This window comes from Saccharomycopsis crataegensis, assembly GCF_037102585.1.
Source record: "Saccharomycopsis crataegensis DNA, jcf7180000000097, whole genome shotgun sequence".
NCBI lineage: Eukaryota > Fungi > Ascomycota > Saccharomycetes > Ascoideales > Saccharomycopsidaceae > Saccharomycopsis > Saccharomycopsis crataegensis.
The window spans coordinates 188,186-204,060 of NW_027043837.1; the positions used below are offsets into that span (position 1 = coordinate 188,186).

General features: G+C 39.2%; 12 protein-coding genes across 12 annotated transcripts; 7 read left to right on the top strand and 5 right to left on the bottom strand. All coding sequences in view use genetic code 12, as the record gives it.

Moving 5' to 3' along the window:
• Positions 1–297: 297 nt before the first annotated feature.
• DASC09_054990 (uncharacterized protein) lies at positions 298–1,736 on the bottom strand (the record flags this gene model as incomplete). Its single annotated transcript, XM_064999084.1, has 2 exons — positions 298–1,623; positions 1,686–1,736. 2 exons carry the CDS (start codon positions 1,734–1,736, stop codon positions 298–300), a joined length of 1,377 nt encoding a protein of 458 aa, XP_064855156.1.
• Positions 1,737–1,982: 246 nt separating this feature from the next.
• DASC09_055000 (eukaryotic translation initiation factor 3 subunit E) lies at positions 1,983–3,335 on the top strand (the record flags this gene model as incomplete). The annotated part of the gene is made up of 1 exon (XM_064999085.1): positions 1,983–3,335. The coding sequence occupies one exon, from the start codon at positions 1,983–1,985 to the stop codon at positions 3,333–3,335; it is 1,353 nt and encodes a 450-aa protein (XP_064855157.1).
• A 183-nt stretch (positions 3,336–3,518) lies between these two features.
• TSC10 (3-dehydrosphinganine reductase) lies at positions 3,519–4,514 on the bottom strand (the record flags this gene model as incomplete). The annotated part of the gene is made up of 1 exon (XM_064999086.1): positions 3,519–4,514. One exon carries the CDS (start codon positions 4,512–4,514, stop codon positions 3,519–3,521), a length of 996 nt encoding a protein of 331 aa, XP_064855158.1.
• Positions 4,515–4,578: 64 nt separating this feature from the next.
• On the top strand, positions 4,579–4,911 carry DASC09_055020 (uncharacterized protein; the record flags this gene model as incomplete). The annotated part of the gene is made up of 2 exons (XM_064999087.1): positions 4,579–4,605; positions 4,738–4,911. 2 exons carry the CDS (start codon positions 4,579–4,581, stop codon positions 4,909–4,911), a joined length of 201 nt encoding a protein of 66 aa, XP_064855159.1.
• Positions 4,912–5,246: 335 nt separating this feature from the next.
• DASC09_055030 (uncharacterized protein) lies at positions 5,247–5,822 on the top strand (the record flags this gene model as incomplete). Its single annotated transcript, XM_064999088.1, has 1 exon — positions 5,247–5,822. The coding sequence occupies one exon, from the start codon at positions 5,247–5,249 to the stop codon at positions 5,820–5,822; it is 576 nt and encodes a 191-aa protein (XP_064855160.1).
• A 226-nt stretch (positions 5,823–6,048) lies between these two features.
• DASC09_055040 (Sec20 protein) lies at positions 6,049–7,077 on the bottom strand (the record flags this gene model as incomplete). Its single annotated transcript, XM_064999089.1, has 1 exon — positions 6,049–7,077. One exon carries the CDS (start codon positions 7,075–7,077, stop codon positions 6,049–6,051), a length of 1,029 nt encoding a protein of 342 aa, XP_064855161.1.
• Positions 7,078–7,312: 235 nt separating this feature from the next.
• On the top strand, positions 7,313–7,753 carry MRPL31 (mitochondrial 54S ribosomal protein mL60 MRPL31; the record flags this gene model as incomplete). The annotated part of the gene is made up of 2 exons (XM_064999090.1): positions 7,313–7,362; positions 7,465–7,753. The coding sequence occupies 2 exons, from the start codon at positions 7,313–7,315 to the stop codon at positions 7,751–7,753; spliced, it is 339 nt and encodes a 112-aa protein (XP_064855162.1).
• Positions 7,754–8,451: 698 nt separating this feature from the next.
• MEC3 (Mec3p) lies at positions 8,452–9,502 on the top strand (the record flags this gene model as incomplete). Its single annotated transcript, XM_064999091.1, has 2 exons — positions 8,452–8,494; positions 8,550–9,502. The coding sequence occupies 2 exons, from the start codon at positions 8,452–8,454 to the stop codon at positions 9,500–9,502; spliced, it is 996 nt and encodes a 331-aa protein (XP_064855163.1).
• A 331-nt stretch (positions 9,503–9,833) lies between these two features.
• SER1 (O-phospho-L-serine:2-oxoglutarate transaminase) lies at positions 9,834–10,997 on the bottom strand (the record flags this gene model as incomplete). The annotated part of the gene is made up of 1 exon (XM_064999092.1): positions 9,834–10,997. The coding sequence occupies one exon, from the start codon at positions 10,995–10,997 to the stop codon at positions 9,834–9,836; it is 1,164 nt and encodes a 387-aa protein (XP_064855164.1).
• Positions 10,998–11,600: 603 nt separating this feature from the next.
• On the top strand, positions 11,601–13,085 carry DASC09_055080 (uncharacterized protein; the record flags this gene model as incomplete). Its single annotated transcript, XM_064999093.1, has 1 exon — positions 11,601–13,085. The coding sequence occupies one exon, from the start codon at positions 11,601–11,603 to the stop codon at positions 13,083–13,085; it is 1,485 nt and encodes a 494-aa protein (XP_064855165.1).
• Positions 13,086–13,429: 344 nt separating this feature from the next.
• On the bottom strand, positions 13,430–14,552 carry PTC7 (type 2C protein phosphatase PTC7; the record flags this gene model as incomplete). The annotated part of the gene is made up of 2 exons (XM_064999094.1): positions 13,430–14,403; positions 14,477–14,552. The coding sequence occupies 2 exons, from the start codon at positions 14,550–14,552 to the stop codon at positions 13,430–13,432; spliced, it is 1,050 nt and encodes a 349-aa protein (XP_064855166.1).
• A 270-nt stretch (positions 14,553–14,822) lies between these two features.
• YNG2 (histone acetyltransferase YNG2) lies at positions 14,823–15,812 on the top strand (the record flags this gene model as incomplete). Its single annotated transcript, XM_064999095.1, has 1 exon — positions 14,823–15,812. The coding sequence occupies one exon, from the start codon at positions 14,823–14,825 to the stop codon at positions 15,810–15,812; it is 990 nt and encodes a 329-aa protein (XP_064855167.1).
• Between the last annotated feature and the right edge of the window lie 63 nt (positions 15,813–15,875).

The following is a 15,875-nucleotide window of genomic DNA, read 5'->3' on the forward strand; positions in this document are numbered from 1 at the left end:
TTAGTTTTTTTTTTTTACCTAAACAATTATCCAGCATGCGTTCTGCTATGGACAAATCCTATACAAATGTGGACTGAGGGAGAAAGAAAATTTTACTTCTTTGTTCTATTTTGAAACAGTTTTTAATTAATAATAATGCCTGGACTAGTTTTGGTATTATGTCATTTTCTTTCGTCTTTTTTGCTGTCTTATAGTTTGGCTAAAATATCAATGCACAATAATTAGTATCTTTAATTTTTCGTATACATATATTACAAAATAAGCTAGCCACTAAAAAGCTGTACCTGAAACCATCTCTCATTTCTTATTGAAGAAACTCATGATTGTAGATTGTTTCTGCTTCTTTGCAGGGCCCAGACTATTCAAGGTCCTAGCCTTTGGCTTGGCAGTTGGTGGCGATGGTGCTTTCTTTGGCTTTGTAGGTTTCATTTTACGGGTGGACACCATATATCCATCCTCATCAACGTAGCTTTCAATTTTCTCGTCGTCTTCATCGTTTACTAGTTCGTTGAGTTGAGAAATTGTTTCATCTTGCGTTTGGGTCTTCACACTGATGATTTCTTTTTCTTTGATGGAAGTGGAATTGATGGTGATTGGTGTACTATCAATAACTTCTTTCTTCTTTTCCCCAGCATCCTCTTTGATTTCCACAATATCACCTTCATCTAAATCATCACCGAAATCATCAGCATCATCATCGTTAAACATTTGCTCCAATTCTTTGCGCTGGATTTCCTCCTTTGCCTTTCTTGCCTTGACCGCACTGAGATCAACATCTTCCTCATCTTGTTTAATTTCGGATTTCACATGATTTTCGGACACAATAACCTTTTCTTTTGGTTTTGATTTTTCATCTTTACGTGAGACATATTTATACCCACTAGATGCTGATGACGATGATGCAGGCTTGGATATTGTAGTATTTGTTGGCGCTGGTTTCGAAGTTTTCTTTGCCGGTAAGGGATCAGTCTTGGAACGATTTGTATCTCTCATGCTGGACTTCATCGAGGATATCACATTATTCTTCGAGTTGGAACTATTATTATTATTTGAACCAGCGGCTTGTTTACGCGACACATATTTTGTGGTCAATCCAGTATCAAAGGTTTTCTTTACTGTTGATGGTGCTTCTTTCTTCACTGGTGCTTCCTTCTTAAGATTATTCGATACTGTGGTCATATTCTTCTTCTTTTTTGACACAGCAGAGAAATCTGGTAATGGGTCTGGGTTCTTGATTACTCCCCAGGTTTCAAGCTTATCACGGCATTCATTGATATTGAACTTTTCAGAAATAGTTGCTTCTGTCCCGGTGATAATTTCCGTTATTGTCAATGGTACACTAACGGGACTAAGACTATAAATATGACAACTCTTGATAGTTTCATATGTTTCCTTGGTGGAGGTCAAAAGAGATTCCACTTCTTTGGCAGTCTTGGGGATATTTTCACTAGACAGATCAGGCACTACTGTTATTGAGATGAGATGAGGCGAGCGTTTTTTGGTTCCTGCTAACAAGTAAGATGGCAAAATTTGGTTCTGATGCGATTGATAGAAAGCCGCGAGCCATGATTTTGCAGTGTTCGCATTGACATTGAGTTCTCTACTCAAGAGTCTGAAAGTTACCTTTTTTCATTGGTTCAGTTAGTATATAACCACAAGGATAGAGTATACACAGTAACACTCACAGGAAGACTTTCCTCGAACAATTTCTTATCAAGATACTCTTGTTCTGCCATGATTGACCTGGTTCTTATCAATAAAACGTTTTTCGTGTTTTGCTTGATTTTAAGTAATTCACCAAAAATTATTTTTCTTTCTGATTGACGCGTTTTCTGATGTTTGGGTGTAGTAGGCCTTTTCCTCTTCAATTCGGTGCACGGATGTTTGGAAGAGAAATCCCAAAAAAATTTTCAAACCACATAGAATTTGACGACCATCACAGGTATTTGATATATATTATAATACATTATATTATATTGACAATGAGCGAGAATACTGAATCCCAGTTGACTGCCAAGGAGCTCGAGATCGCCCGCAAGTACGACTTGACCGGGAAGATCAGCCAGTTCTTGGATCGTCATTTGATTTACCCATTGCTTGAATCCCTTGATTTGTTGTACAATGATCAAATAGTTACCAGACTTGTCTATGATTTATTGAAGGACACCAACATGACAACTTTTGTCAAGCAACAGTTCGAGATTTTGAACCCAGGTAAACCTTTCCCAGAAGAGCTTTTGGCCAAAGAAACGTTTGTCGAAAGTGAATTGGAAAAATTGGACAAAGAAACCAAAGAAACATTGAATATTTTGTCTGATAAATCAGTGCAAGACCATTTGAAACAAGATAAAGAATACAACACCCAATATTTGGAAAAAGAACACGGGATCACCCAAGCCAAGATCAAGGCTTTGTACGATTTTGCCCAATTCCAATATAACCGTGGTGATTACGTTATGGCCTCTGATTTGTTGAACAACTTCAGAGTGTTGTCGACCAATGTCGATGCTATTGTCAGCGCCACTTGGGGTAGATTGGCCTCAGAAATCATCAGTTTACAATGGGACACCGCTTTACAAGAGTTGAGCAAGTTGCGTGAAGTGGTTGATTCAAGATCTTTCAATGACCCTCTCATGCAACTCCACAATAGAACCTGGATTATCCACTGGTCTCTTTTCCCATTCTTCAACACTGAAAACGGTTTAGATCAATTATGTGACTTGTTTTTCAGCTCATCGTACTTATCTACCATCCAGGCCTCATGCCCTTGGATTTCCCGTTACTTGGTTGCCGCGGTGGTTTGTCTTTATTCATCATCTAGAAAATCACAATCCAGCTCTCCAGCTTTCCAAAAGAGATTGAAGGACTTGATCCGTGTGGTTGGTCAAGAACAATACGAATACAATGATCCTCTCACCGAATTCATCAAGGCCCTTTATATCGAGTATGACTTTGAATTGGCTCGTGACAAATTAAGTGAAGCTACTGCGGTGATCAAGACCGACTTCTTCCTTGCTAGTGGTGCCACCAACTTTGCTGAAAATGCCAGATACTTGATTTCTGAAGTGTACTGCCGTGTGCATCAAAGAATTGAATTGTCTCAATTATCAAACTACTTGGACTTGTCTACCGAAGATGGAGAAAAATGGATTGCCAAATTGATCAGAGATTCTAAAATGAACGCCAAGATTGATGAAAGTGAGGGTACAATCATCATGAACCACCCAATTACCAGTGTTTACCAAGAAGTTATCGAGAAGACAAAAGGATTGTCATTCAGATCCAGTCAAGTTTTAGCCTCAGTGGTTCAAAAACAAGAGAATACCGTGCAATGATTTCCGTTCCTTCTTTTTTTCATTTTTTTTTATCACATCTCCCATAATGTTTTTGTATGTTTTTATTATTAATACATGAATTTCTTTTACCTCAATAAGTGTAATGATGATTGAATGAACAGAAATAATAAAAGTATTAAACATATATATATATATAGCGAAAAAGAACAAGAAAGAACAAAATCAATCCTCCTTCAAGGAGTCACCTTTACTTTGTTCTTCCAGCTGGTAATGTAATTTAATATCTCTTTTGAAAATAAGATGGGCAATAGGAGAAGCAAACATCAATATCATTGCAAGAAACACTTGCAATGGCCAATCCCAACTTAACTCAGCCCTTGGAGTCAAACAAGTCAATACATACCCGATCCAATCGGTAGTGGCGGACTCATTACCTTGTTGTAATTGTTTCACAACAAGTCGTGCGCATTCTGAGGCGGGAATGGCATCTGAAGGACCCTCAATCATTTTGGTGACTTTCGGCTTGGTCTTTTCTTCTTCAAGGAAACCTTGACTCATGAAATTCCCAGGGAATGCCGGAGTAACACGGAGGTTATACAAAGCTGCCTCTTGTCTGATAGTGTACACAAGGTTATTTAGAGCTGCCTTAAGTGGAGAGTATTGGGAATACCCAATGAACGAGAAATGGGCAAGAACCGAACTGAAAAGCACCAAATGACGGGACGGGAATTTTTTAGTGGCAGCAACAACACCACCATCAGCACCGTTCACTGGAGACAAAGACGATATACGCAGAAGAAGCACATGGGATAAGAACAATGCAGGGTTGTAATTTGTCTTGATCCCCAATTCAAGCTCTTCCGGGGTCAAATCGACAAACAATTTCGGAACTGACGACCCCACGCAACATACCACGATATCCGGTATTTCACCATTCAATAATCCAATCGTTTCATCCATTGTTGACTCACAGCCTTTATAACTCCCCAAGTCTCCAGCAACGTAGTTGACCAACGGCTTGTTTTCCAGACTGTCATGGCATTTATTTATCTCTTCTACCGCATTTTTAAGCTTTTGAGCTGATCTTGATGCGATGACGATATGTGCTGCTTCCTTGTTGGCAAGGAGCTTTGCCACCTCAAGACCTGCTCCCTGAGACCCACCGGCAACAAGCACGGTTCTTCCTTTGATTGGAAAGTGATTTTTACCAAAAGCCATTGGTTGATGATTGGTAACCCCATATCAAAGCATATTCTTGCAAAGAGGAAGAAGATGAAAAAAAATGAAAAGTAAGATGGCAAAGCGTGCCGTTAGCAGGCCAATCACCAAAGAAAAAGGATCCAATTTAGCCTTTTCATGAGTATATTATTTAGCATTATATAATTAATAGATGAATTATTGTATATATTATAGAAATAAATATTTCAAAAAAACGTAATAGCAATGGTTGAGATGTTTGACTACTGTTGTTAGGAGAATTCTGCCGTCTTACAGTGGTCCATGTGCAATGTCCGCGGTCCGCTTACAAGAATCGAAAAGCACTTTTGACTCCTCTTTTTTGTTCCATTTTAGAGCCCTTTTTGATGATGAGAACTTATTTTCCCCTAAAGAATAACTACTTGAAAGGGACGAGACTAAGCCTTGCCTTGCCTTGCCGTTGATTGTAGTCTCTTTCGCCATTTATTCTTCTTGGTTATTTTTTTTCTATACAAAGTGACTTGCATTATGCGGCGATTTGTCCCCAACATGGGGAATGGATGGCCTTTTATGCCAATGGTATATAATGTTCTGGAGCTGCAAACTCAGAAACATAAACAATCATCCATAACTTTCTTTTCACCAAGCAATTTGCATTGTTCTTATTGTCTCTATTGTCTTTGATGGTCTGGGCTGGGCCACAATTTGGAAAAAAAAAAAATACTCGACAATATAATTAATTCTCAATACACAATGTCATCGACCTCTCAGCACAATTCACTACTCCTATTTTGCCTATTGACAACATTGTTATTAGTAAGGACAAATGCAGTACCACTTCCTCTACCAGGAGCGTCTCCTGATCCTTTACCACAGCCTTCAGCAGCCCCACAACCAGTACTCGAGCGTCTTTCGAATATCGTTGGGTTGACCAATGGGTTATTCGAATTCAGAAGTAACGTCAAAAGTAGCAACACCAACACTGATTCTATATCTGCCGCCAGTATCTCTGCCGCCTCTATCATATCAGAAGCCAGTGCTTCCGCAGAAAGCTTGATAAAATCGGCGTCAATGGTATCTAAAAAAGAACAAACTATCATTTCTGTGCAGGGATCCAAAACTTTGACATTACTTGAACAAGTAAACGCTGGTGGTTCAGTGGTAGAAGAACCAGGGTCTTTACAGCCTGGGGTTTTGGTATTGAGTCTCACCAAATCTCTCGTTATCAAAAATGGTGTTACGTATCTCGATACTCCAATACTAATGACCTCAGAAGGGGAAAGATTATTAATAGATTACATCACCACTATTATTGCGGTGGAGCAATAGGTAGCTGATAACGAAAAAAAAGAAAAAAAAAAAGATGATGATTTGAATAATACATATATATATGATGCTGGGGGCATGAGAGACTGTTTACTATAAATGACTTGATTTTTTAACTTAATATACACATCCGTTCTACAAATTACATTTTGAAACAGAATTCCATGTCATTTGATTATTATCTATATTGACGTAAGCTCATATAATGCTATTCGTATAGTGAATTTTCTCACAATTCATCATTTATCAATGTCAGGGCTATTTCCACCACCGTATCACTTACCTTCTCCACGATAGAAGTTGTCGCTTCAACAACTACATCATCGATTGTTGATGATACTCCGTCCTTTCCAACTGCCTCCTCAGAACCTCCAGAAAGAATCCCAAATAGATAGAGTGATCCAACAAACGTCTTCCAAATGATCCAAATAAAGAATTTCACAGGGTATTTCAACACCCGTCTCCATATAACCCAAAAACAACAGGCGGCAAAGAATGCCAATGCCATCTTCATTCGTTTCAAGTCCGAGCTATCGGCCTTTTGTAATTCGTTGACCAAATTTTTCGAAGATAGCAAGGTGGTGGATAAGAATTCATAACGATCAGAAAGTTTTGTCAACGAGTTTGTCGATTCGGAAAATGTGTCAATGAGGAGATCGCTATTTATTACATTGGATTCCATCATGGAATATGTGGATTGAAGCACCAGGGTAATGGACTGGTTAGTCTTAAGCACTTTTTGATTAGTGGAGAGCGACGCCAAGTCTGTGGTTGGTGATGTTTGTGATCTACCAGCGAACAAATCATTTGTATTCTGGTTGTTGCTTCCCAGTTCTTGTTCTTGCTGTTGTTCATTGAGTTGAAATCTTTGGAGTTTCTGGCGGCGTTGACATTTCAAAATATTTTGGTATAAATCAAAGATCTCCAATTTCAAATCATTCAATTTCTCATGCAAATCTTTGAATCGCCATGAGAACTTTTCGTATTCGACTAAGAATCCCAACTTGTCTTCTTCTACCGTGATCCCTTGGATGATGAGCCAATTGACTTTTAACAAATTACGAGCTTTGGAAATATTGTGACCCACAGTGGATACTTGAGAATTGAGCGATGTGGTGAATTCGGGGTATGGTTCAGGTATTTGGAAGTCTGCCAGTTGGATCGTCAGTATTAGTTTTGCAAAGTCATGCACTGCGAATTGACACAGAGTGTGTAGCTGAATTATTGTGGCGAGGTTCTGTTTTATGTTTTGGTTCATTGTGAGGTGTTGTATAATATATATATATATATATTTCTCCATTATTATTATTGTTCTTTTGACACTTCACAAATCGAACACACAAAAAAAAAATGGTGATTTGTTTTGGAGTGCCGTTTAGCAACTTCTGTGCACTGCGAAAAAACAGCACCAAAAAGAAGAACAAGAAGAAAAAAAAAAAAGCGACGAATTTTCCTCATTATTGAGCATTTGGTTAAACTATTAGGAAATAATCATGTTTGGTCCATTTAGAGCATCTTTTGTGCCTCAAGGAGGTTTGTTATGGTAAGTTATTTTGTGGTTTCTTCCTTTTTTTTTTTTCTTTTTTGGTGCTGTAGAGTACCAACGTACAGAAGTCCCCATTTACTGACCAAATTAATTCAATAGGAAAATTCCATGGAGAATGTCATCGAGACAAAAGTACCGTCAACGTAAAAGACTCCAAGAAGTTGACCATACTATCGAACTTTTGACCAAATCTTTGGCTGAAACCAACCAAACATGCAAAGCCATTGAAAAATTGAACGACCCTGCGGTGTTCCCTAAGGAAAGTGAAATGGCTGCAAAGGACAAATACACCATCTTCAGCAGACACTCGAAAGGTTATAGAAAAGGGCTCCATAAGGTTCCAAAATGGACCAAGGTTTCCCATAGAGTCAACCCAGAAAACTTCTAGTTGTGTGGGTTTTCCCTGTCTTTTTTTTTCTCTCTTTCTATGTATTAATCATACATGAAGAGAAATGGGTTTATTATGATTGGAAAAATGAACTTATTGTTACGTTTCAGGATATTTTTGAGATACAATGGTGTTTGAATGGTGTTTAGTGTGTTGTCCATGTACTCATCTTTGATGAATGTCCTGGTATTGTCTTGTATATTTAGTTTAAATGAACGGAGGTCTGTGTTTAGCATATTATTATTATAATTATTATTATTATTATTATTAGTGGAAGTAGTAGTAGTAGTAGTAGTATATTGTTACGATTTCCCAGTTGTAGCTGTATTTCATATTGCATTTTTTCATTGTCAATTATTAATGTCTCTTGTATGTTGTCAACCAGGTCTGCAAGAGAAAAAGTACTGTAAAAACATTGAAATACCATAAAAGTAAGTACTATAATAAAGTATGGAATTGTGTAACCTTCTCAATCTCGACACTATCATCACATCATCACCACAACTTTCATACATAACTTATGGGAAGGATGGAAAATCCCTTACTAAGAAGACGTTTCCCATGCACGTGACAAAGAATACATGCGATGAGGAAAGTCGATGATGATAATGAATCCTCAATCTATTAAACTTGCAAAGAGTAAAGTTAGCGGAATATATATAAATGGTATATGGTATATTAGAAAACAGTAGTACAAGATGAAATTGAGAATCACCATGTCCAGTGTTGACCAACTTAGGAGTAAGTTATAATTAGTTCTTATTTGCATATTTCTTAAACTAACTTGATAAATAAGGCACTGTTTCCACATTGCTAGCTCTACGAAAGTTTTGCGTGCTTCGGTTCACCCCAGCTTACCTTCAATTGATCCTGGCATCGATTTCTGAGCCCCAAGTCTGGGCCAAGATCATTAGTGAAGTGTTTGACTCCTACGAGTGTGAAAGTATCAGAGATAATTTGATCGTCATGGAAATCAACGCCGAATCGTTATTTACGGTCCTTCGAAACTTCGAGCGTGCCAATAGTGATGTTATGGTCGTTAAACTACAAAGGAAATTGGCAAACGCCATTGATGATAATGGAACAATAAATAAAGGTGCCAGTGCTAAACGGCTAGCGAGTTTGACGTTTTCGTATAATGAATCTATTAATTCGCTGACGGGGACCGCCACCTCGGTAACTCATACGGTGAAGATCCCCATTAGATTATTAAGAAAAGAAAGTGACGAAAGGATCATTGAGCCCGAATTACACGCCATTGATTTGGTATTAAGATTACCACCAACCATTGGAGCGTTGTTCCGAAGAGCTGAAAGGTTTAAGAAAACCAGAAACGTTTCTGTATGCGGGACGAATCAAGGAGAATTAAGCTTAATGTTGGATGAGGATGGGTTAAGGGTGACATCTCTGTGGAATGAAAAGTTGTTAGTCCAGCGAGAGTCTACGGGTGAAGAAGCCGCTGGCGAGAAACGAGATCAAAATGAAACCGGTAATATTCAAGATCCAACCTTTGATCGGGGGAAAATCACCAATAGTGTAACAGAATCTGACGATGAAGGACTGTTTATTTCTGTTGATGTCCGGCTTAAGGATTGGAGGAACGGGCTTAGGTTTGTTGAGAATTGCCGCCATGTCATTTTGATCTTGAGTGCGTCGTCCGCAGTGGTACTACATTGTTCTTTGGACGATACTGATGAAGTAGAAATTATATATTATATCAATGCCGTGACGGGAGATATAGAATTGTGAGAATATTTATTGAAATGAAAGTGAAAAATAAAATCTTCCCAAAGGATTTTCCCATTTGTAGCAGGGCCAGAAAAAAAAAATAGGATTCTAGTTTTATAGAATCGATTCTTAATGAGAAGAAAAGGAAGACAATTGGTAATTCATTTGATAAAGTGTTACATACGGTTATTTACATTATAAGGCATTCAACCTAAATGAAATTATTTATCAAAGCTAAATTATAAAGCCTCCAACAATTGAGAGCAAAAAGAAAAAAAGAAAAAAAAAAAAAAGCGCAATAAAAACAATTAAAAAGTTCTTGAAAATCATTAAGCCTTGCAAATCCAATTTTTCAAGCACTGGCAAATTCTTCAATGAATTTGGTCAACTTTCCAACGGTTTCTAAATCGATAGCATTGTAAATACTGGCTCTGATACCCCCGACTGATCTATGACCTTTCAATCCGGACAATTCCTGTTCACCAGCCTTTTTGACGAATTCTTCTTCTTTGCCTTCACCATTGATTGTGAACACCACATTCATCTTACTTCTGGAATCCTTAGCCACTGGTAAGTTGAACAATTGAGGGTGTTTATCAAGAACTCCGTAGAGCAATTGTGCCTTTTCAACATTCTCTTTTTCTTGGGCAGCAAGACCACCGTTGGCCAAAAGATTCTTAAGCACGAGATTAAGAACGTGGACGGTGAATATTGGAATGGTGTTGTACGCCGAGTTGTTCTTGACCACGGTTGGGTAATGGAAAGCAATTGGGGTGATTGGGATATTCAACTTATTGAGTTCTTCAGTACCAACTTGTGGGATCAAATCTTTTCTAATGATGTAGATGGTGATCCCGGCAATCCCCACGTTTTTCTGGGCCCCAGCAAATATGAGACCGAATTTGGAAACGTCAATTTTTTTGGACAAGAAGTTCGAGGACATATCAGAAACAAGAGGAATTTTCCCATCACAAGTGGCTTCCACTGGAGGAGCGTGGAATTCCACACCGTTCACAGTTTCGTTATCACAATAATAAATGTATGGAGTGGTTTCTGGATCGAGTTTCTTCCATTGGTCGACTGGGGCAATGCCAGTGAATTTGGAATTGATACCATTGGTGGCAACTTGCGGTTCCAACCCTAATCTGGCAGCTTCTTCATAAGATTTTTTTGACCAAGTGCCGGTGATGGCATAGGCCGGCTGACCTTTCTTGCCGGTTTTGGCAGCAAAGGACGCCAACAAATTGGTGGCCACAGAAGAGAACCCGGTGGTCCCGCCACCTTGAAGGAAGAACACTTCGTGAGTGTCTGGGATATTAAGGATTTCTGACAAATGGGCTTTGGTGGAATCAATGATATTGATTGCGTCTTTAGAACGGTGTGAAATTTCACCGACACCAACTGGGTTAGAAAGGTAAGTTATGAGGTCAATTGATGCTTGCTGGAGCACTGAGGTTGGGAGAAGCGCAGGACCGGCTCCAAAATAGGCGGCCTTTGGTCTAGTAGGAACAGACATTTCGGTGTGATTGAGTGGAAGTGGCGTTGGTGTTAATTAAAGAGAAGAAAGAGAAAGTGAAAAGAATCAGAGAAATAAAACGCTGCTCTTGAAAAGAATTTTTGCTCATCGGTGAGTCACATGGACGGAATTTGGGGTGCCACTGGCACGGGTGGATGTTAAAAACCGGGCTAATAAGCGAGTATTACGGGAGATATTATCCATTGGTATTATATTATTAATAATTGATGATTGGTAATTAAATAAATGAGTAATTGGGTGGTGCTATTGCGATTGGTGATGTAGCGAGGACCAGGCGCATTTGGTGCGTAACTTCACAACACCACCAATATGCAATCATTTGTTACATTCCACCAATAACTTCTTGTAAATAACCATAATTATTGTGTGTTACTACCATATATCCTAGCAACACTCTCTGTCTCTGTATCTCTGTCTCTCTCTTCTATGGCCGTTGGAACTACCAACACCGGTTGATTTAGCCGCATCGGTTGATTGTTACGCAGCCCTGGTGTGCTGATACAAATTATTAATCGATGATTCCACGTTTGTGGTCTGTGGGTGACTATTATTTATTATTGCACGATAAAACCTTCGCTAATAATGTCAGGAAATAATAGTAATAGTGGTGGTGTTGGTGATGATGGTGCCAGAGACCCCCAACGAGAGAGCGATGATACTCTTCCTCTTGGATTTTCTTCGCTCTTTGATTCCCCAGCAGAAGCATCAGGTAGATCATCGTCACAATTGGCCCTCCCTAATGCTTCAGGGGGTTTGATTCTTATCTCACGGTACTTGAGAGACGGCATAGGAACTCGCCAGCACTCTTTTGATATCTTCACTGATTTGGATAGAGCTACTAATTCCGAATCTCTGGTGGAAACTACGAATGCGAATCCATTGACAGGGGTTACTAATAATCGCAACCCTCAAGGTGGTAATGCCAATGCTAATGATCCAGTAACCGTCTCCATTGACATGAACCAGTCATTGGAAAGGGCTCGCCGGCGTAGAGAAAGAGGTAGAAGAAGACGGTTCATGGATTACCTTAATACTGCCTCTACGTCGACAAATAGATCTAGAAGCACAGATGCCGCAACCTCTCTGGAGGCCATAGATTCCACAAATTCAAATACTGACAACAACAATGAGACAAATAATAATAGTGATAATAATAATGAAGAAGAAGATCCAACTGGAGACAATTCTTCAAGCCCATCTCTGACTTTTGGTGCCACTGAATTGGCCTGGGTGGATCACAGTATTGAAGGTAGCAGAAGAAGGTTACCTGGGACCCCAGTATTATTTACCGAAGCCATCATATTTAGTCATAATTGCCATCACGATAAGTCATTGACAGTTAAAAGATTCAAAGAATTAGGTACGATAGAATTTAAGGAAGAACTAGAATGTATTGATAATTGTTGTGGTATTTGTTATGACGAATTCATGTTTAATAGTGGTTGTCAAGATTCAGAAAATCCTAACAAAGGCAAAAAAAGAGCGGCCGATGGTGATGATAAGGAGTCAATTGAAGATGAGCAAAGACAGAAGAAAAAAAGAAAAATAATATCGACCAATGAAGAGGAATCTTTAAATGTCAATACCGATCCTTCGACTGTCAATGTCGATTCCCTGGCGATTGAAGCTTCAGAAACTTCAACTGCTCAGCACGTTTCTCCTCAAGATATCTTTAACCCAGCTTTAACGGAACCTTCTCATGAAGAAGATAATGATGATAATATTAATTCTGGAGATTCAGTAGATCTTTCTTCTCCAGAGGCCCGCAAAGAACTCATTGAATCCCTTAAAAATTCTCATGGGGCAACGCAACTTCCTTGTGGCCATGCCTTTGGAACATCGTGTATTGTTGAATGGTTCCAGAACAGTAACACTTGCCCATACTGTCGTGAGAAGATCGAGGATCCCTACAAGAAGAACCGGAAGAAAGTGATTATTAAACACATTATGCAGAGTGGTGCCAGAAATGGAACATTTGGTGGAGCATCATTTATCAGAGATTTGTTGGTACGGTTTGCGAGAAGTCAAGCGGATCGGACTCAAAATGGTAATGAAAATGAAGTTTGATTGAATTTTTGCTGGATAATGATTATGAATTTTTCTTATTGTAACGATTCTTATTTGACGCATTGTTGGATAATGCTTGATTTTTGTCTAATTTTTTTTTTAATTGTTTTATACCCACTGGCTTGCATTTTCATTGATACCTTTTACCTATATGTTACCCCTTTTTTATATATATATATATTTTTCATGGATGCCTTTTTGTTTTACAAATGATTTTACAAATACACTTTTTATTGGATGTTTTTCCGATTGGTTCTTGTAAAATTAGTTCTAAACTAAATAATATTGGTTGGGTGAATATTTTCCACCTATAAGATCTTAATCTATTTAAATGACTTTATTCTTTAATCAACTTTCAAAATAACCACGGTAATATCATCGGCTTTCCCACCGTAATATTTTTGACCATATACTCTGGACATCTCTTGACTGAAGGGACTAGGGAACTTTGGGTTCTGACTCAACACTCTAACCCCATTGACCAAACTATCCGTCACTTTCTGGAGATCCACATCTTTGTTATCGACCTGACTGTCGTACGAATCCTTAAGGAACATCTCCAAGTCCTCAGGGTACACATTATCCGTGACCCCATCCGTGGCAAATACTACAATATCGTTCTTTTGGAGCTGGAAATTGTACACATCTGCATCGCTTGGGGTGTTGGTGATATATCTTCTTCCTTCACGGGCAGCTTTTTCCTGCAAGTCTTTAGGGATGATTGATAATTGCTTTGGGGTGTTGAATCCCAAGGTTTGGAATTTCGTCTGTTCCACGCACTTGAAGTCACGGAATACCCCACACCAAGAGTCTCCCAAGTTTAATACTTCCAAATTTGCAGTTTGGGAATTGAGGACCCCGTAGCAAATGGTAGTACCCCCGGCTTTCACCACTTTAGCAAGTTTCATATCTTTATAGGCTCTGGCGAGTAAATCCTTGGTGTTATCACCACCGACTTCTTGCCCTTTAAACAACTTGGACACTAATCCACAAAGCACATTCGACATATCGGCACTAGAGCATCCTTTAACTTCCGACCACCCACCAACCCCATCGGCCACCCCGAGGACCAAGTTCCCATCACTCTGGCGTGCCCCATGGATGAAACTATCTTCACCAGCAGGATACTTTGCTGGATCTAATTCTTCAGACCGGAGTTTTGGAGCGTACGCTACCGCGACATTATACTTGAACCCTGCAGCAGATCCATCAAACGAGGAGGAAGAGGAAGAAGTGAAATGACGACGAGTGGCGGGTTTAGTGGTGGCAAAAAAATGACGACCTATCGAGGATCTAAGGGCCCTGCTAACCGGAGCAGCTATAATTCAATTTCAGGTTAGTAAAAGTGATATATTGATAAAATCAGGGCAAAAGAGACAGAGTTTGCTTACTATTACGAGAGGCAAGAAGCATAAAGTGACAGGATGTGATGATAAGGAAGTACCAATAAAGTACGTAAAAGTTCATTGATCTTCTGCTGTCCTCGCTTGACAGATGGAAGCTGAGGAAGCAGCAGCAGCAGAGAAAGCGGAATTTCTTTTTGGCAAGCTGCTTGGAGTCTCCGCGCACTTTATAACGTGATGATACACGTGATATCATTCATCTCGCCCTCAATAAATAACGTGACTAAGCGCGTGACTCGAAATAGGTTTGCTTCAAATTTTTTGTCACTTCAGACAACAACAGCAAAGCAGAGTCAGCTCTAATAAAACAGATAATGTCAACAATACAATAATAATGGATCCCGGATCAGTGCTTGATCAATATACTAGTGCCCTAAGCAACTTACCAACAGAACTCACGTTTCTATTGAACGAACTACGAGAAAAAGATCTCCAGTTTTACGAGTATCGTAAGAAATTACAACAATACGATGGCCAAATCCACAAATTTATTAAACAGAACGGCTCTCTCGCAAATAACCCCAAAGAATCCCAACTATATCCCAAGATAAGAGCATTATTTGATGAATGTGAGAAAGTCCAACAAGAAAAGGTCAAACTTGCCAATACCACGTTGTTCTTGGTGATGAAACATTTGACGTCGCTTGAAGTCGACATCAAGAGTTTAGAAAAGGATGGGTTGTTCCAACTTATTGATGAGGAGAATATGGGGTTCCCAACCGATACCGATTATCTAGATGATGCCACCTCAATAATGACCAATGATACCAAGGGGGGAAGCGTTATGGTGAATGGTGGCCAAAATAATACTACACATAAGAGAACCCAATCAAGGAAATCCACCACCACTAGACATTCAATGACCTCTGCAGTGGCAGCCGTACGATCCAATAAACGTCAGAAAACTGATAGTATGACTCCGGGAGCGTTATCATCTGGCGGAGCTGGTGGTGATAAGCGGCAAGGTGGTGATAATTTGTATCATAAGGTAAAGACCGAGAATGATCTGATTAGTGAAATGAATTATCTTGCCAGTGCGAGATCCCCACTGGCCGCTGGTCATAAGAGGGATAATAATGATGATACTGGCGTTGGAGAAAGCGTTACTAATACCCCGACCAAGAATGGTGATGGGGAAGATCAAACATTGTATTGTTTCTGTCGCCAAGTTTCTTTTGGTGAAATGATTGCCTGTGATAATAATAAGTGTCGTTATGAATGGTTCCATTACAAGTGTGTTGGTTTAACGGCAGAACCTACTGGAAAATGGTATTGTCCTGATTGTGCAAAGAAAATGGAAAAGAAAAAGAAGAAGAAGAATTGATGTATCAATTAATTTCCAATAGAAAATGCCCTCTCCTTCTAATGACCAATTATTTTAATGACC